The sequence below is a fragment of the Python bivittatus genome, unplaced genomic scaffold, assembly GCF_059951505.1.
Source record: "Python bivittatus isolate LINGU-HERP-01145 unplaced genomic scaffold, Pbiv_v1 ctg000350_np1212, whole genome shotgun sequence".
Classification (NCBI taxonomy): Eukaryota; Metazoa; Chordata; class Lepidosauria; order Squamata; family Pythonidae; genus Python; species Python bivittatus.
Window position 1 is genome coordinate 22,715,679 of NW_028277074.1, and position 20,319 is coordinate 22,735,997.

The 20,319-nt window shown below is 36.6% G+C and overlaps 1 protein-coding gene across 2 annotated transcripts in view; it reads left to right on the forward strand.

The window, feature by feature from the left end:
- The first annotated feature begins 4,534 nt into the window (after window positions 1-4,534).
- SLC37A1 (solute carrier family 37 member 1) overlaps window positions 4,535-20,319 on the forward strand; it is a 30,905-nt gene continuing 15,120 nt past the window's right edge. The window contains exons 1-10 of one of the 2 annotated variants that reach the window (XM_007434826.4): window positions 4,535-4,739; window positions 8,026-8,228; window positions 9,115-9,196; window positions 10,014-10,140; window positions 11,605-11,683; window positions 12,478-12,613; window positions 14,316-14,392; window positions 16,675-16,841; window positions 17,276-17,313; window positions 18,417-18,494. In XM_007434826.4, the coding sequence (XP_007434888.1) occupies window positions 8,173-8,228; window positions 9,115-9,196; window positions 10,014-10,140; window positions 11,605-11,683; window positions 12,478-12,613; window positions 14,316-14,392; window positions 16,675-16,841; window positions 17,276-17,313; window positions 18,417-18,494 (840 nt within the window). In that variant the 5' untranslated portion in view covers window positions 4,535-4,739; window positions 8,026-8,172. Of the gene's footprint in view, window positions 4,740-4,779; window positions 8,229-9,114; window positions 9,197-10,013; window positions 10,141-11,604; window positions 11,684-12,477; window positions 12,614-14,315; window positions 14,393-16,674; window positions 16,842-17,275; window positions 17,314-18,416; window positions 18,495-20,319 lie in introns of those variants that run through there. The other variant, XM_025170931.2, reaches the window with a different exon arrangement.

Below are 20,319 nucleotides of genomic sequence, written 5' to 3' on the forward strand. Positions count from 1 at the left end.
ACATACTTTCACAGTATTGCAATTACCTTAACATTGTTCAATATTTTTACACTGAATCCTATTTTTTTCCCTCTGCTCTGTACCACCACCACCATTCTATGCAGTTTGGAATGAGATAGCGCATTAAAAGCTATTAAGAGTATTGGAGTAGTATCATTCACTGGCCTTTGTCTGTGGTGTAAGGCAACAATGCAAAATGGAAAGGAGCATATTAAGAATGTAGACAGAATCTTTTGGAGGTTTCCCAGGTTTATGGGGAAAGAGTCTGGGAGTTTTTTTAAACGCACTCTACAAATGTTGTGTGCTTCAAGGGAGCTTTCAAAAATAGGGTGAAAATAGCTATTTTTGCAATCATACAGGATCTTAGGCAGCAGCCAAAAGGAAAAGCAGCGGGGGGGGGGGGGAGGCGGTGCCTTTGGTGCCTATGCCCCTATACTTGTAGTAATTACCTCTCAGTTTAATAGTTAATTCTTTGCATAAAATATAATCCTCCATCACCAGCGAATTTTAAACTCAGTTTATAATAAATTCCTATTTTCTATCAGCTCCTCCTTAAACACTTCTGGTGTGTGTTTGGGTATCAGTATGTGATATACTAAATCTGGATTATCAGTGCAGCCAGAGTTCTTACTAGTGTTTAGGCATTTTCAGGTTTGGATTTTAACTATTTTTCTGGTTATTTCTTGATATACAAGTAAATAATGTTCATCTGGATGAAGATAAACCCTCCATACTGTATAGTTCAACATACACATACCAATTTGTTAGGAAATTTGTAATTCAAACACAAACTTTTTTTTTGTTAAAAACATGAACTATTGCCAGTGTGAATCACATACACATACTGTATATTATAGATATTAAAAAGTAGTTTAATGGTTTGTTATATCTAAACAGAAAAAAAACATAGCCTGGGACATGGTTTTGTTTTTCTTGGCTGATTTAAGAACGAATCTCTGGTTGGTTTTTCAGCAGGGAACAGTGGACGTTACTTTATGTATTTATTTATTTGATTTATCCTGCCTTTATTTTTTGTCAACTCAAGGCAGTGTACATACTTAATACTCCTTCCTCCTCTATTTTCCTCACAACTACCCTGTTAGATGGGTTGGGCTGAGAGAGAGTAACTAGCCCAAAGTTGATTTGCGGAATACAAATAACAGCTGCAAAATCTGAAGTACAGTTAATAAAAAATATGACTTAGTATTATCTCTATGTCCCAATTCAGTATTTGACTTGCATGATTTTTTTTATTTAATTAGAATATTGAGCAAATGGAATACATTGCTTATAATCTTTCTTCCACTTTTAACATGGAAGCATTTAAATGTGAACATACAGATTAATTTTTCTTTCATTATATTAAACCAAAGCTGCCTTTTTCCTGCTATCTCTTTCCCCCTTTCTTTTTTGCTACAATGGGTAGTCAAAGATCAAGAAAAAGTTGACTGTACAGATAGCAAAGTAACTGTGTGAACTGATTGCTTCAAGCAGAAATCATTGTCATAGATAAAACAAACAGTTCAATAAATAATTCAGCACATAATAGAAATTGTTTTCCGTAACCCATTATTTATCATAGGTTTACTTTCTATCTTATTATTAATGACTACAATGTCTTCTCCTTGCCCCATAAATTCTTAAATGTATCACATTACCCCATTTGTTCTATGGGGTCTGCTCATGAGTTATTCTCACATTGGGAAGTTCAGAGGAGTTGCCCATACCTTGTTTCCAAGGACAGTAAGCTGGTAGATTATGATTTTCCAGAACAGACTAATTTGCATGTGGTAATTTTTGGTTTGCACTGAAAAATGCATGTTATTTGCCTAGGAAATTTTGCATCATCCATAATGCCACTGATTATCATATCTCCACCTAAAGACTGCAGCATCAGCAAAGACTGCCTAAATTATCACAAATATATCAATTAATACCTTCTCTTAGGAAATGACAGCACAATTTTACAGTTTTATTGTAGGCTGTTGAAGATGTAGCCAAACCTATAAAGTAATAGTGCATAATTGTTGTCTATTTTGGGAAACAAGTAGACACACCTTTTTTTGGGGTGGATGTCAGTACTGATATTAAAATGTTTCCTCCTAATTGAGGAAATGTTTATTGTATGGACTTATCTATTATGGCAGGTTTTCAGTGGTGACACTCAGTTTCATCAGATGAATGAAGTGCTAGAGTAAGTTGAGTAACAGGTACAATGGAACTGTAAATTGTGAGGTCATAGATACATGAAATCAGAAAATCTAGATAGTAGTAGTGTTAATAACAGTCGCTTTCATTCAATTATTAGCCTAATGTTTGTAGCTTAGTTCTGGTATTTCTTTCCACCATTGATCATATTCTCTGAACAGAGATCTGCTCTCAGTCATGCTACCAATGGGAATTGGGACCAGAGGTATCTTTTCTGAGAACCACCCAGCTTCTGGAACATTTTGGGGTTCTTTTGGGGGGGTGTGAAGGGGGACAATGGAGTATAGAATTTCACATAGAAGGAGAAATCTACAAAAATCACATTCCCCAAATTCATATTGAGTTATATTACTTTCTATTTTCAGAATAAACAATAAGAGTAATCTCAAAGTACTGTAGTAGTAATGCATTCATAAGAGCTGGTATAGGGTAGACGACTAGTTAAAAGACATTTTTGAAAACTCTCTGTTCACTAGGCATCCTGTATGTATATTGAATGTATATTCTTATTGTTTGCCCACCTTCATGTCTACTTGAGGTTACTCAATTTATTTTATAAGACGCACAGTTAAAAAATCCAGTAAAATAGAAGTTTTGAGATGTTCTTGTATAGGAAGCAAAATAAACATATCTTTCATAATGTTTATTCTTACTTATAAAAATGAACATGTATTTCTTATTATAGTTATGGTTTTCCTGTACAACTCCCAAAACAAAACAAGAAAAGAATACACAAACCACAAAGGAGGAGGTACAATGTTCCTTCCCTCTCCTACTTTCCTCCAAGGCTAGCAACTAGCTTGATTTCAGAAGAAAGTTTCTGCAAAGGAGATATTATAGTTAGATAAACTGAATCATCAGAGTTCATCTGTATTGTGATTTCTATGTAAATATTTATGTAAATGAAACACCACATGCATGCACAATAGCAAGTTAGCTATAGGCGTGGAGATCCCCAAGTTTAGCAAAAATAGTATAAATAGCAATACATTTAAAAAGCCATTGGGGAGACCCATCCCCAAATCAAATCAGCAGGGACTAGGCATAGAAAATTAACTGATTAGAGGTAGGGGAGAAGAGGAGAGAGAGAAGAGGGAAGAACGTTAATAAAATACAGAATAATGACCTGGAAAAGGGCATGACTGACTGCAGTCCTGGACAAGAGTACTCCACTTTGTAATGTTGCCACTTCTGATTCTCTAAGAGCAAGTTCTTTCTTTTTAATACCTGAAATGATGTTTTCATGCCTACTCCAAGGCATGTGTAAGACTACTGGGCAAACCTGCGTAAGCTGTGTAGTATTAAATCCTTCTATATATCCAGAGATATTTAACTTCCAAGCACAGGATGGTAACCTTTAAAAACTAAAGCCAGCACTTCTGCCAGTGAATTGCGCCTTCGAGTCACTGTTGACTCCTGGTGACTGCCTGGACTAGCCACTGCAATTTTCTTGGCAAGATTTTTGGGAAGTGGTTTGCCCTTTCCTCCTTCCTAGGGCTGAGAGAAGATGACTGGCCCAAGGTCACCCAGCGGGCTTTGTGCCTAAGGCAGAACTAGAACTACCAGTTTTCCACTTAACAACTCAGATTGTTATGAAACCTCACTAATCAATTGGACAATACACAGGTATAATATGTTTGCAGGAATGTAGGCTGTAATTTTTATTTGTATTAAGGAGTGAGTCCCATATTTAACTAATGAATCCCATTCAGCCAAAAGACATTTCTGGGTAAATATAAAATTACTCTCCTAGTTTATAATGCTTGTATTTTCTGCTTATACATTGATGCACTGCAGCAATATTCACAGCTCACAAGGTGAAATACGTATTTTCTCAGAGCTGGGCTTTATTACAGGCTTTGCATCCCACATATTTTGTATGGAAAATGAAGTCCAGTGAATTAAAAGTCTCACAATCTCAGGCAGGTGGTTAGTGGGCAAAACTGATACTATAATTGTGTTCAAAAAGCACAATCTTTCTTATGTTTGCAAGTTAAAATTGCCAGACAAGACATTTATAGATAAAGCTGCTGTTTTGGAAGGTAGGAGCTCTGCAGTGAGACATTTAAGCCTCTCCATTGCCCATCACAATATTTCCCTTTAGAGGCAAAGTGACATTGTTGGATTTTGATCTGCCATATATAGTTTAAAACCATTAAAAAAAAAAAGGCAATTCTATTTTACTTAATTTCCCCAATAGATCTGTTTATGAAACACTGTGCTTCAGGTTAACGTAGAATAATTTGTTTATTTAAGAAAGACGGGTTCGGCCCTCCCCCCAGTTCTGACATTTACCACCTCGAGCTATGTTCCTTTTCTTGCACCCGAAGAAAGAGGAGAGGCTTGAACGAGCCAGACAGGTTCCTCGGTCAACTCTCCTCGCGCTGCGGCACGAAAGGCTCGGCTGTAATGAAACGAAGCCGCGCCTAAACCAGGAAGTCGCTGCTGAGGGCGGCTGTCGGAAACGGTCTCCTGCAGCGCCGGTCGCGTTTCTTTCCAGAGGGACCCAGCGGCCGGCAGCCTCGCTTCAGGTAAATTGCCGCCCTCCGAGATCAGCCGTCGGGAAGGCAGGACGCGGGGAGGGAACAGGCGGGATCTGTGGGAAGAGGGCGCTCGGGGAGGCTGCAGCTTCTTTGCTTGCCCTGCCTTGGCCGAGCGGGGGCTCTCCTCTCAAGGGGGGGGGGGTGCTGCGTATCGCGCCTGAGGCGGCGGCGGCGGCGGCGACTGCCGGCCAAGCCAACCGGGCGGCAAACTGAAGGGGCGCTCGGCGGATGAGCGGAAGGAGTGCGGGGGGAGGGGGAACAGGTTGGGACGCGTAAGCTGGCCCCGCTCTCTTTCCCAGACATCGACACGGGTCGCGCATCGATTCGAACACATATCCAAAGACGAAATAATGGTTTACCCTTAAATAATGTTTACTGGCACTGAGCCTTTTGCTTTTACTTAGGCTGTTTTATTATGTATCCTTTTCCGAGATATATTCATAAAGAGCCAGTTCTGCGTATTGAGATAGCCCAATGATCACCAAAGCCTGTGCAATGGCTGTTCCATTGAACTGAATGGGGCTTATTTTTCAACAAGCATATCATAAGGGATTGCATTGTACAGCAGCTTCTTAACTGATTTGTCAATCAGATTTTCAAAAGCGTATTGCCTCTAGATGATACATCTCATCCAGTGCACTGAGATTCCTGAAAGAAGCTAACTCCATCTTTATGGAGATTCCTTTCCAAGGGTGGCTGGCATGGCAGCGTCTCCGTGGTTGTTGTTTGGGGGGAGTGGGGCAGAAAAAATAATGCTTATTTTCTCAGGCTTTAAAAATTTGCTTTTACGTTTTTATTTACTGTACGTATTTCATCATGGTTATGGTTGACAGGTGCAATATAGTTTTTAAAACAAATAATTAAGACACTTTAAGAAGGTCAGCAGACTTGGTCAGTGTCTTTCTGCTGTGGGTGGTTTAGATGAAGGAAGTCAATTCCAGGTAGGGCCAAACTATTTCATTCCGGCAGGCAGTGTAATCCAGGTAAAAATGGTGCATACGTGGAAGTTTACCATTTAGCTTGGAAACATTCTCAAACAGCCCCAAACAATCCAGATGGAGCAGGGAGGCCAACTGAAATCAGCAGAATTATTAATGAGTTGCTTTTTATTGGCACCCCCCCCAATAAAATCTGCAATATTCAAATATCTTCTAAAAGAAACTCTCTTGCATTGGCTAGAAAGATCAATTCAACAGTAGCATTTTTTTATGCAGTACAATAGTGTAGAGGATATTAATGTCTTTCACAATTTCTCATTTAATCCCAATCTCTAGCTAATTTTATCCTCAGGAAACTATTTTTAATGCTGATGGCTCAGAAAACCAAGCTCTTGAGTACAATTACTTATGTATTGTGATTATATAAAACAGAAGCTTTCAGACATATTCACCCATGCCTTATACCATGTAGCCTACCAGCTGATTGTCAACTGGACATAGACTTCAAGCATGTGACGCCTGTTTTGTTTTTACTAGAATTCTAAGATTTACAAAGCAGAGCCTGGGAGAAAGGACACAGTGGAACAGCTAGAGTTTGGCAATCCCCAAATCCATTCAGAAAGTGACAGGTGATGAGGCAAGCAGTGCAAAGATGCAGCACCCATTCCTGACTTGACACTGTTGTGCCATGACTGATGCTGCTCACCATAACATTTTTTCTCCTCCTTCTCCTTCTTTTCTCTCCCTCTTCCTTCTTTTCTTTTTCACCATCATTAGGGAAAACAAATAGTTAGAAGGGCTGGTTCTGTTACTTTACTTTTAAAATATGTTATTCCTTTTCACAAAAAACATTGTTTAATGCCAATGGTGGTCCAAAGGAAGCCCATCCAAATATCATTCATATCATAGAACCAACATTTTCTTAGCACACTGACATTTTAAAAAGAATTCTAGATTTAAGAAATTATTCTGAGTATTAAAACTGATTTTTTAATGGAAAAATGGTTACTGTCTTGCTTCAATTTTAGTAGTATCACTTTGGGAAGAGAATTTATTTGTGGCTGCTTTTGTTAAATGGTTGGGAATCCATCTTGTAATCTGTAGCTATCCAGAGCTGTGCCAGAAAGGTTATAGTGCCACATGCTACAATTAAGGAAGAATTGTTGTTTATGTTTTGCTTTGACATTTGCACTTCATCCTCTTCATATTTTGTTTCCAAGATAACCAGAGGCAGCTCTGTATGATTATTATAACCAACAATATGCTGACTCTCTCCCTTGCAAAACATAGTCCTCCTTTTTCAACCTTTTGTGTGTACATCTTCTGAACTACTTTTTTGACAGGTCTTTCAGGCAATTTTGAGCTCTGTGTACTAGAAAGTACAGTGTTTCAAAATGGTGGAACTTTTGGTTTTATATGATCTCCTAGAAGAAAGAATATGTCACTTACATAAATATGGAAAATCAAGCATTGTGAAAATCTTTTGTTCTTTTAGCTACAAAATTGGGTAGTTTGCAGTCTTATGAAATTGACTAGAGAACAGACAAATCAATCATGGAAGGATAGGACACCCCCCTCCCATCATCCATAAAGGATTGATGGGTAGAAAATATTTTCTTTAAGAAGTTTCATATCAAATCATGAAAAGAAAATATTTTCTTTAAAAAGTTTCATATCAAATCATGAAAAGAAAATATTTTCTTTAAAAAGTTTCATATCAAGTCATGTTTCCAATTATGCATATTTGTAGATAGAAAACTGGCCTAAAATATATACAGCAGCACCAAATGATAGACAGAAGAGTTATACTGGACAATAAAAATATATGGTCTTAATACCACCTATTTCTTTCACAGTTGCGTGGTATGCGACTTATGTTCATATATTTGGATGAATGGCAAGTTTTGAAATATTGAAATCCAGAAAATGAATACCTTGGCATCTATAGAATCAAATAATTTAGGATTTGTTATTTAAAGGGCTGCAGAACTCCATCACTTTGTAATTCTTTTTAATGTAGCATTTCTGTTATGGTTTTAATGTGAAAAAAAAAAAACAGTTAATCTGGGGATCATCTATAACTTAAGTCTTCTTAGGATTCTGATCCTTTTTATTCAGATACATTTTTCTTCCATAGAAAGAAATACAAAGATAATGCTTTCTATTTGAATTTATATTTATCCTTATGATAGAGCTGCTGTCCTTAATTTAGGATATCATTTTAACTACAATCCTATCTACTCTTACTTAAAAATTGGTTCAAGAGAACTCAATGGGCTTGTGTTCAAAACGGGATGCATAAACTGATGGCATGAAAACATTTTATTTGTATAAAGTTAGGTATATGGGAAAAGAATTAACCTCTCAGTGATTGATAACATCAAGGAACAAATGTAGTCAGCATTACATTTTGGTTTACTGAAAACTTGGAGAAAAATCTGAAGCACCTGAATAACAAAAAGTTAAACCTGGTACTGAAGTAAATGGCTGAACTTCCACCTGGGATTCGTTTGATCACTTCATTTACAAAAGACCAATGGTAAGTTGTGGTCTATTATTACTTGGAAAGGAATCTGGTTTTGATGTCCTATTTAACAAAGCTACATTCAAATAGAAAGTAAAGAATTGTTCAGAATATCTATTGTTAAAATGTGTATTTGTTTTCTATGTGTTGATACTTTTTATGGCTGTAATAATGTACTACAGAGATATTTCTAACAAGTGCAGTAGTATAATTATTGGGCATAATCCACAAGTTTGTTTCATTGACTTTCCCTGAACTATTGAGCTCAGGTATGAGATCAGAACTATCAGTTAACTAGGTAGAAAGTGGTATACTCTTAGTAAACTTAATATGCAAAACACAAAAGAAGTTTATCATATCCTAGAGATTGGATAATGTTTATAACTAACCATTCAGTACTTTGAAAAGCACAGCTGTAGAAGTTGGTTGAAAAATTGGCCATCTGACTTGTGACACAGATATCATGCTTCTCAGGGGCCACGAATCAATTTTCAGAATACCTGGAAGCTATTCTAATATTTTCCAACCAATCTAACAGTGTTTGTGGCTGATGCACAACCTGAGTGATTATACCTAAGGTCTGCCGAAGCTTAAATTATTAATCTTGGGGAAAGTGTACTCCTGTAACTCCCTAATCAATGGTAAATATCCTTCTATTCTTTTTTTTTAATGACAAATTAACTTTTCTTTGTTGCATTTTGAAAATTGTACAGTCAAATGGAAAATCACTTAACTGATTTTACCTACATTTCTCATTGTTGTTTAAGTAACTTATTAGCTGTATGCAGAGAAAAATAAATAAAAGAATGTGGATATAATAACAGAACAACCTAAAATAATTGCTAATATATTTCTGCCAAATAAAATATCTGCAAACCACAGAATGTTTGTTTTGTTACAGGTATAGGGCTTTCACATTCGCCTTGACTTTCATGCTGTATGTTAGTTTTCATTTATCAAGGAAGCCAATCAGTATAGTTAAGGTAAGGAACAAGGAAGTATATTTTTAGCATATCCTGATGATGTCAAACAAGGAAGTATAGTTTTATGTTTCCTAAAAGTATAATTGCACACATTGGTGCAGTACATCTATAAAAATGCTGGACGGCAATTACAGCTAGATAGCCATACAGTAATAAAACTACATAAAATATTCATAACAAGCCATTATGTGGCTAACATTCTACAAAGATGCTGTATACAAAGATATGTGAAACTTATGAATATATCTTAAAATAGCTTTCTGTGACTTGATGTCACACTATTTGAAACATTATAAATGTGCATTCAGATGTTTGCAAGGATACAGATATGTTATGATGAATCCTATTAATCACCAGTTTCAAATTTATCTGACACATTATGTTGGATATTCTCTTAAATGCTGTTTAGCTCATTTTCTACTTTTCATTTCACTTTTCATGTATTTCCAGCTCCTTTTGCTCAATCCCACTGTATCAAGCCATCTCCTGGGTGGAAAACATATCCATCTCATGGGTGGAAAACATCTCCCCTCACCTTTTTTTTTATTTTAAAAAAGTGCATATAAAGTTATCTTATACTGTATTATTCAAAACTCAATAAAGCTGAATTTGCCTTATCAAGTTTTGAAATAATACAGCATAAGATAACTTATTTAACTTCATATTTAATTTTATTTCAAATATATTTACCAGCATGCCTGATAGCCTGTTTCAGTAAGGTATAGATTTTTTTTAACATATTGCTGAAAACAAGTTCACTTGATTCAATGCAACAAAATGTGCAATAGCATTTCCCCTCCCTCCCACTCTAATTTAGGGAGAACTGCATAAACGCTGTACGACTCTTCACATTATTGAGCATGATGCCTATGAAGAATATGCCATCCACATTCCTCCTGTTAAAAAGTTATATAATGATTTTCACTGTGGCTGGGAACCTTTTGGTGAGTAGTAGGTCTCCCTACCCCTAATCATCATCATCATCATCATCATCATCATCATCATCATCATCATCCTACCCCAGGTCCTTGGGAAGGACTCAGTAGGTGAATAAAAATGCCAAATCCAGGCTAATCATCTGGCTGACTGTGTGACCAACCATAATAATAGTAATAATAATAATCCAATCTAAACATCTTGCTGACTGTGCGACCAACAATAATAATCATCATGCAATCCCAAAACATTTGGAGTACACTTGAAGACCATCAGCATTGACATCAGTCAATTGCAAAAGGCAGCTTTACTTGGAACAGTTTATATCAATACCTTAAGCACCATCAAACAACAACATCTGCCCTTCCCAGGTCCTTGGGAAGGACTCCATAGGAGGATTAAAATGCCAGATCCAGTCTAAACATCTGGCTGACTGTGCCACCAACAATAATGATCAGGACACAAATAACTGAAATAAAATACTATTTGAAATAGGACCACTGGAAAAGTGTAGTTTTTGTTCATCAATTTTACTCTAAATGCATGCTTACCTGAACTTCTTAATCTTATAAGAAAAAATACTTCTAGAAGTAAGTCAGGAACATTAAGAATTTCAGGGAAGCATTGTTTTACACCTGTCTGTAATTTGAAAAAACAATCTATATTGCCTTCATTATTGATTTAATTGATTTTCATTATCAGAACTAAATCTTGTGAAGAATAGCCGTATAGAAGTTTTAAATAAATGAATTTCATTCCGTTTGTCTTCCCAGTTCAGACTTGCATTAATTGCATCAATATGCAGCACAAATACTAGCAACTTTATTCATAGGACATACCGAGCAGGAACAAGCATCCAAGGGGGACATATGACTGCACCCATTCATCACATCTCCAGAATTTTGTGGATGGTATTATGCATCCCTTTTGACAGATAGTACAGATGCAGCTTAAGCCAGTGTTTCTCAACCTTGGCAACTTTAAGATGTGTGGACTTCAACTCCCAGAATTCCCCATTTCCACACATCTTAAAGTTGCCAAAGTTGAGAAACACTGGCTTAAACATTTTGTTCTTGGCACAGATTTAGCTGAATATACAAAGCCAGTGCATACCATTCTTTCCCCCCATCCCCATGCATTTACCAAATATGAATATATTATACAGGGTTAGTATTATTTAGATACATTTTAAAACATAGATGTGAAAGGCCATTTTAAATTCTGCACAATTTTCATTTTCAATCCTTTGTATAATTGTAAACATGTTTTTTCCTCCATTATCAATTTATCTACTTTTAATCATAAAATCTGTTTAACTATAATTTGATCAAGGACAAAAACTATATATATGTTTAAGCCACTAGAAGCCATTTTTATACAAAAGCCAAATATGGATAGATAATCACTATCTATAAAGGTTATTTATATTTAAGCAATTCCGTCCCTTGAACTGCTCATATATGTATTCCTAGATAAAAGCAACTACAAACTGTTATTGGGGGCCCTGGATTATTCATTTCTGTGTGCTTATGCTGTTGGAATGTATCTGAGGTAAATTTTCTTATTCTTTATCTGCTTTGTGGGTTCAGTTTGTCAGTATAGAATATTATACTATCTCTGATCTTTGTCAGCGTTTTGCTTAGACGTTTCTGGGAAGCAAAGAGGATATTACTGAATGAGAAATGTTTGAAGGACTAAGAATCAAAAGCATGAAAGATTTCCTATTATAATTACAGCTGAAAGAAACATGGCTACATAACCTAATGAATTCAAATGTATTTCGGGTGAGAACTGACATTGATTAAAACACTTTGGGGTTTTGCAGAGAACTTAGATGCCTGTGATTCTTGCTGTTAATGCTAAGTATAGAGTTTCACAATGAAATGTAAGAAAACTATTTGGGGCTGAATAAAAAAATTCATTTTAAGCCTCATTTATATCTACATGCACAGAATAGAATCCTCTAGAAAACATTTATTCATACAATTCAAAAACCTATTTTTAATGACTTAAAATAGTCCTCTTCCTCTCATTTGCTTTTCACTGAGGTTCATCAAAGGTCCTGTGCCCCTTTCCCACCTCTTCATATTAGGCACAGGTAGTGATTGAACAAGCTATCCTTTGGTATCATGGATATGTTGGACTTTGTTATGCTGGAATTAGTTCTAATGATCTTCTTGGGAAAAAATCCTTGAAATTAAATGTATATAGACAAGATCTTATGAAATATATATTTTGAGGATTTTAATCATTTGCCATATTTTAGCTTTTAAAACAGCTATGATTATGATTAGTTTTAGTTCAATATGCATTCAACTTTTTTTTTTTTTTACCTTAATTCAAAGTGGCATAATAGGGGAACGTTTGCCTATCCGATACTATCTCAGTGGAGGAATGCTTGCCAGTGGATTCTTCACTGCATTATTTGGAATTGGCTATTTCTGTAATATACATAGCCTGTGGTTCTACATTATTGCTCAGGTAGGCATACCTATGTTATTTTTTTCAACTGTCTTCCAAAGTTCTCAAACACAGCCTAAGAATATAAATATATCTATGCTAGAACATTTTCTTGCTGATGTTCTCCAACCACAGTTTGGAGGCATTTTTGTGTTATTACTACATAGCCATTGTGGCTAGTAGCTAGTGATTACATGGTCTTACATGGATCATCTAATTCTGTAATCTCTTTAATCGTGAGTGGTCACCATTACATCTTAAAATAATGACTCCCATTGCTTAACTATGCAAAAACGTACTTGCTTCTATCTGTCCTGAATCTCCTGCCACTGAGTTCTAATGTCTCAAAAAGAAAGAAAATGCTCTCTGTCAACTTTCTCTGTAACATGCATTTTATGTGTGTGTGTGTGTGTGTGTGTGTGTGAGAGAGAGAGAGAGAGAGAGAGAGAGAGAGAGAGAGAGAGAGAGATGTCTCCCCCAACTACTTTCTTCTATGGTAAAAGCAATACATATTTTAATTTTCCAGATAGGAATATTGATTCAGTCTACTAATAATTCTGGTTGCTTTTTCAGATTTACAATAGCTTTTTTGAAATACCAAATTGTGCATAGCATGTCAAAGTGTGATCATATTTTAGGTTTGTATTTAGGTTAGGTTTGTCATTTCTTAATAACTCCTGCTTTCATTGAATATTCTGCATAGTAAAAGTGCAATTTATTCAGGTATGAACACAAAGTTGATTCAGATTTGGATGTTTTTATTATTTTTATTTTATTTTATTATTTTTAAAGACTTGATTTGGAATTTTTATTCCCTTGTAAAAGCTACAAGAGAAAATCTGTTCTTTGACAGAAAACTTTATATTATTATTATTTGATGGAAAAGTTTATATTATTCTTTCTACAGATAAACCATTTGTTAAAAACTTAAGTGTGTTGCAGTTATTCTGAAGATTTATGCAGTGGTATCTCCTGAGACACTTGAAACTATTTTTTTTCCCCTTTGGGAGAAATTTTACTATCCTCCTATAAAACATTTGTATCTGTTTTGCAGCACAAAGAGTTTTAGCAGCTTCAGTTCCAGATACAGCCGAGACTACTATTGAATAAAAGCAGTTGATTGTTAGGAAATAGTAGAATTCAAACTAATTTATAAATCTGGCTTTAAAATCTGGATCATCTTGCATTGAAAGTAGCTGGATAGCTGGATCTTGCATTGAAAAAAAAAAGACATACTGTATATGCTTTACTATGTATTTTGTAGGAGTCTATTTCCAAAACAATATATAAGTAATTAAAAAGCCAAATGCTGCCCTTTACTCTTACTGTTCCAAAGTACACATTTCCTAATGAGAAACAGAAATCTTTGCTAAAGCAGAAGGTGGCTGATATAGTCAATTAAATAGCTGGAGAATTAAACTAAACATATCACATGCTGTAGTACGTGCCCGTCTGTTGCACAGCAGTTACCCCATATGCTTCAGTCGTCAAAAAGACCTGGAGAGATCAAATTATGGTAGGTAATACAGTACTGACAGAAAAGAATAGTGAAACTATGAGACCTGAAGTCTGGCTGATTTATTACGTTAATAAATAAACATAATATAATTTTGCTGGTATGTGTACCTTAACTTTGAAGATTATTATTAACATTAGCTTATTGTATATTATAGCTGTAAAATACTTTGCTGCAGGATAACCTTTGCCATTAAAAACATTTCAGGTAGCTAATGGATTGGTACAAACTACTGGCTGGCCTAGTGTGGTCACCTGCATCGGCAACTGGTTTGGAAAAGGAAGGTAAATTGTCTCTTTTGTCTGTCTGAGCAGAAGGGAGAAATCTTTTGGTAAAGGCCAAATAGCTAACTCTAATAAAATAATGCTTCAACACACAGGTAAATTCATAGACTATAAATGCTGTGTTTTACCACAGAATTGTGCTATTAACTATCCTTTATTTATATATTAATGAAATGTATATGGATGCCCAACTTGAACTGCAACTGGGCAGTGGATAATAAGCAAACAACAAAATAAAAAGAAAATAAAATCAGTATGCTTAAAAGCATAAACAGAAATTAGTAGAGTCCAGATGATCCACTTTCTGCAGAATCATTTGGAGCTGCAAATTAACCACTTTCTCAACAGCGTAAAAGATTGGACACAGGACAAGCAACCTAAAAAGAGAATGTTGGAGACAGGACAAAAGTTTCCAGTCTGTTGGATCCAGCAATGCTTTCTTGAGGAGGGGGTGGATCACTGCCTCTTTCAGAGCTGGCAAGACCATCTCCTCTTTCAAACAACAGCAAATTCACCAATATGCACCTTCTTTGGAGGCCTTAACTAACCAGAAGGGCATGGATCTAAGACACAGGTAGACACACTAACAGTCCCAAGGATCCTGTCTACTTCCTTGGGATTAACAGGATCAAACTCCTCTCAGATAATTACACAAGGCCATATCTCAGCTACACCATAGGAGCTGCATAACTGGAGTCCAGCTCAGCATGAATCCACACAACATTATCCACCAGGTGCCAAGAATAGTCCTCATAGCAGTCTGTCAGTACTCTCCTCCCCCCTCCTCATCAGAAGAGACTAGGTCAGCCTGAACAGAGCCACTGACTGACACTTGGAGGATGCAGTAAGAGCAGAGGGATAAGCATGTTTTGCTACTCTTACTGCCACAAGGTAAGCTTTAAGAAAGCTTACTGCCACAAGGTAAGCTTTCTTACCTGTGTTGGAGTCACACTTTGTCTTCCTCCAGTTGTCCTCTTGGTATATTTTGGCACTTTATCTTTCAGAGGTCTTCTGTAAACTAAGGTCTGTGCACAGAGTCCACACAAGCACAATGTGATCCACATCTATTGTTCACCTCTCATTCTAGTGGTAACTAAGGTCTTGGTTGGATCCTGCATCAAAGTTTCCTTTGAAATCAACCTCGAATTCCCTCTGAAACCCTATCAAATCTATTAAGCACTTGGGGTGGACCAGTCAAATAGAACCGGCTTCCCTACAGTGGGGAAAAACTGAAGTAAACTTCAGGGTTAATGGAGTGATCCATCCATGACAAAGAATTGATGACTATATCTTCCAACTCCAGAGCACATTACCACTGCCCTGAGACAAAAACCGGGTCTAACATGTGATTCCTTTGTGAGTCATGCCCTGAATAAGCTGAATCGGGTCCATGGTGGCCCTGAACTCCCAGGTTGCCTCAAAGTGTCCAGTTAGAGAAGGCAGGTTAAAGTTTACTAAGTGATTTGCTGTTCCTAATAAAAAATGATAGTGTAAAGCAATAGTAAAATGTTTTTGGTTTGTTTGTTTTAACACATAAACAAAAATCATGTTCCAAACACAATGTCTTAGTGTGAAATGTATCCTGGAAAAAAACCCTAAAATTTAGCCAGCAATACCTATGTGCCTGTTCATGTGCCTGGAGGAAAGCTTATGGATGAACCTTGCATTAGACACAGTTCCCAACCTTTGGAATTGTGCCCTCCTCTCATAACAACACAGTACATGCATGTTGCTGATTGGCTATCTCATCAACTGATAGGTCACAGTGTCTTTGGGAAGGGCTCCTGAGCAAGGGAGCTTGTAAAAGGTAGGCAGCCCAAGCCATAGACTACACCATATCCATACATCTGATTCATTTTAGTTTCCCTGTTGCTAAGCCATAATCTCACTTGCTCTCATCCCAATCTACATTACAGGGTGGTGGTTATGGAAAGAATATGAGGAGAGAGTGCTATATATGCTCCTTTGAGTTGAAGAATATAAGGCAGGATATAAAGCGAATAATTCAGGATTAATGTGTGAATATATTGCTGTGATTTGTGAACTGTGTTGGGATGGGTCTATGCATTACACTGAGCCACAAAAACAAATCATTTCCCAGCTTAATGTGAAGTTTATCAAAGATAGCAATAACAGTCCAGATTGATCCTGGGTTTAAATCTGCCTGTATGTGCACAATCTCTTCTAGAGTCTTAAAATTTAAATGTGCAAATGTTTTCACTGCTCAAGGTTAATATCAATGAGAGTATTAATAACTTTTTTTTCTTTTGCATTTATTGTAGGAGAGGATTGATAATGGGATTATGGAACTCGCATACTTCAGTAGGAAATATTTTAGGATCCTTAATAGCTGGCTACTGGGTATCTACCTGCTGGGGTCTGTCTTTTGTGGTGCCTGGCATTATAATATCCTTAATGGGGATTATATGCTATCTGTTTCTTATTGAACGTAAGTATCTATGGTGAAATGGATTTATATTAAAAAAAAAAAAAAAGCATACAGATTCTGAATATGTTTTCAACTGGAATAAATGTAGTCAATCAATGCTATTCACAGCCATGAAATAAAATAAAACCTAATCTCCTAGCTTCTCTTTGTCAAATAACAGCCCTTGACTAAGAAATGTAAAGAAAATACAAAATAGACTAAAAAAATATAGAATTGAGTCCAGGGTAGAAAGAAATCTCTAACCTTAGCCCATCTCCAAGTTTAACAAAACATACATACATACATACATACATACATACATACATACATACATGACAATTTTCCATTACTGTGCCCTTTCATAATAATAAGTTTTTATTACTGCAGTTAGCAACATTTTGAAAAGTATGCCATATGCATGTTAATGAATTCAATTTTCTGTTGCATTATTTCAGATCCTAAGGATGTAAACTGTACAATCAAATCATCAAATGTAAGTAAAGGTGTGTGTGTGTGTGTGTGTGTGTTTACACTATCAGTGACAACTGATGTTGGGGGTGGGCTAAAAAAAAAGAAATCAGAATCTTGGAAATACCTTATTTAGTTTTCTTTTCCTTTTTCTTGAGTTTGGTGTTCCAGCAAAATTGTTGTGGTTCTCAAAGGTTGGAACACTACACTGTAAATACTGGTTTATCTTATTAGGTATTTGAACCAAAATTGATAAAAGCATTTTATTCAATAGTTCCAAGATACACAAAATGTCCTCCTGTTGGATTACTGCAATGTGTACTCCATGGGGCTGCCCTCAAAGACCATCTGGAAGCTGCAGTTGGTTCAGAATGTGGCAGCACATTTAGCTATAGGCAAACCATGGTGCACCTCTACTTCACAAGCTGCACTGGCTTCCAGTAGGCTTCCAGGAGCAATCAAAGGTGCTGGTTATCACCCATAAACTGCTACATGGCACAGGACTAGTTTATTTGTGGGACCATCTGTCTCTGATTATTTCATCCTGTTCCACACACTGTTCCAAGCTGGTCATGGTCTGGGTCCTTTCTTTACATCAACCTCATATGGTTGGAGCTAGGAAGTTTGCCTTTTCGATGGCAGTGCCCATCCTTTAGAGTGATCTCCCTCCAAGATTTGATTGTCCTACCCTTTCCCACTAACCTTTCAAAAAGTATTAAAAATCTAGTTTTCCCCACAAGCATTTTGGCTAGGATGTTAGTTGTAGCCATCTCAGAGATGACATGACAGCTAGAATGTATGTTTTTTCTTTCTTTCTTTCTTTATTATTGCTTTTAATGTTATGTTAGCCACACAGAGTTGCTTGGGTGAGTTGAGCAGTCATATACATTGAATAATTAAAATAAAATGAATTAAAATAAAATATGCCCACTGATTAACACCAAATAAGACTACTTCTCTCTACTAAAATCCTCTTTATAGAGCTGGGACAAAACATCCCACTATCTTAAATGAACCAGTCAGTCCCTGCTGTTCCTCTTCCTGCTCCAGTCCCAGCTTCTCTGCCCTTCCCTCCTCACCTTCTATTGTCTCATCCTTCTTAATTGCTCCTATGAAAATATCTTTCAGAAACGTTACCTGAATAGGTCAAATAAATTCAGCATTCAGAAGCCAGCATTAAGGAGTAAGATAATGAATACATCTCAGGTAAAGCAAAAATGTTTTCATAATTAGTTTTAAAGCACTTACTACAATTGGAAATCATCTGCATGGTATAGAAAAATTAATACAGCTTGATGAAATAATTTGTGCTTAATCACATTTGTTCCAATTCTTCATAATTAGACCTGATTTTCATTTACCTGTCCTTGTGTAAATCAGTGTGTGAGTGAGTGTTTAATTTGGGTGTGTGGTTCCCTTTAACCACTTTTAGCCAAGATCCATGTGTCAATTTTAAAATACCTTTTTAATATCTGCAGTGATAGGGCTGGTTCTACCCTTAGGAAGGATGAAACAGCCAGTTTAGATGACAGAATGGGGAAAGTGGTCAATTGGACCCAAGCCCTGATCCCGTTGTGTACCCAACCTGCTGCCTGAAGGGCTCCAATTCATTACTCTAAGGATTCTTGGAACAAGGCACTGAGACTATTAAATTTCCTATAAATATTCCAAAGTTTTAACAAATGTCAGCATTGTATTATTTTACTAATGCACTGGTTAAATAAACATAGTAGGCCCCACCAAGAGCCTATACCAGATAAGAAATCTGAGCAACAAGGAAATAAAGTGAGGGTAGAGTCCTGGGGTTCTCTGAGCTTGGTTGTTTTCTTGCAGACATTTCATTACCCAACTAGGTAACATCTTCAGTGCTACAAGGGAGTGGGGTTTGCTCTCTGTTTATATACAGTAGTTTGCCCTGTCAGTGTTAGTGGGGGAGTTGTTTTTTCCTTGGTAGTTCCTAGATTAGGTTGTTGTTTACTGCTTGATTGTCTGTCTGAGTTGGTAGTTCCTTGATTAGGGTATTGTTTACTGCTTGATTGTTTGTCTGGTGTTCATCCTGGTGTTCATCCCTGCTTATCTGGGTGTTGATCATTGTCCAGGCGGTGTTCTGGTCTTTTTGTTTCCTTTTTATTGTCTCTTTTGAATGGTGTGTAAATGGAGTTTATCTCTATGTGTCTGTTGATGGTTGACTTGCCTGAATACCAAGTTTCCAGGAATTCCCTCATGTTTTTGAATTTAGTTTGGTCTAAGATGCTGACAGTTTCCCAGTTGAAAGTATGGTTGAGTTTGTCCATGTATTGTGAGATTAAGGAGTTTTCATCATGTCTTCTGACTGCTAGTTGGTGTTCATAAATGCGCTCTGCTAGTCTTCTGCCTGTCTGTCCTACATACTGTCTGTCCTACATACTGTCTACATAGTGTCTGTCCTATATAGTGTCTGTCCTACATCCACTAATCAAGCAGTAAACAACAACCTAATCTAGGAAGTACCAAGAAAAAAGAAAGAAAAAACCCATCCCCTCTGCATTGACAGGGCAAGCTGCTGTAAATAAACAGAGAGCAAACCCCACTCCCTTCTAGCGCTGAAGATGTTACCAAGCTGGGTAATGAAATGTCTGCAAGAAAACAACCAAGCTCAGAGAACCCCAAGGACTCTACAGTTCAACCCTGAGCTACATATATTCTCTTCTATTGGTAAAATGAGGGTAATAGCAGGGCAACAAAGCTTAACCTGAGAATGAAGATGTTCTGTGTATGCCCAAACATTCTTACTTTCATTGAGAAAGACTTTTCAAATGGAAGCTAGAGGTACAAGTGATACATTTATCTTTTTGCAATATGATTGATTGAATTGTGGCTTAAGCAATGCTGTAAATCTATCAGCACCAGCCTAATACAAGTAATTATTTAGCTCTATGCTTAAAGAAAACAGGATATTCAAATTCCACATAGAAAATCTGAACAACAGTTTCCATAATATGTAGAACAGAAATGAGAGAAACATCCTATTCCTCCCTCTTAACTTAATCAT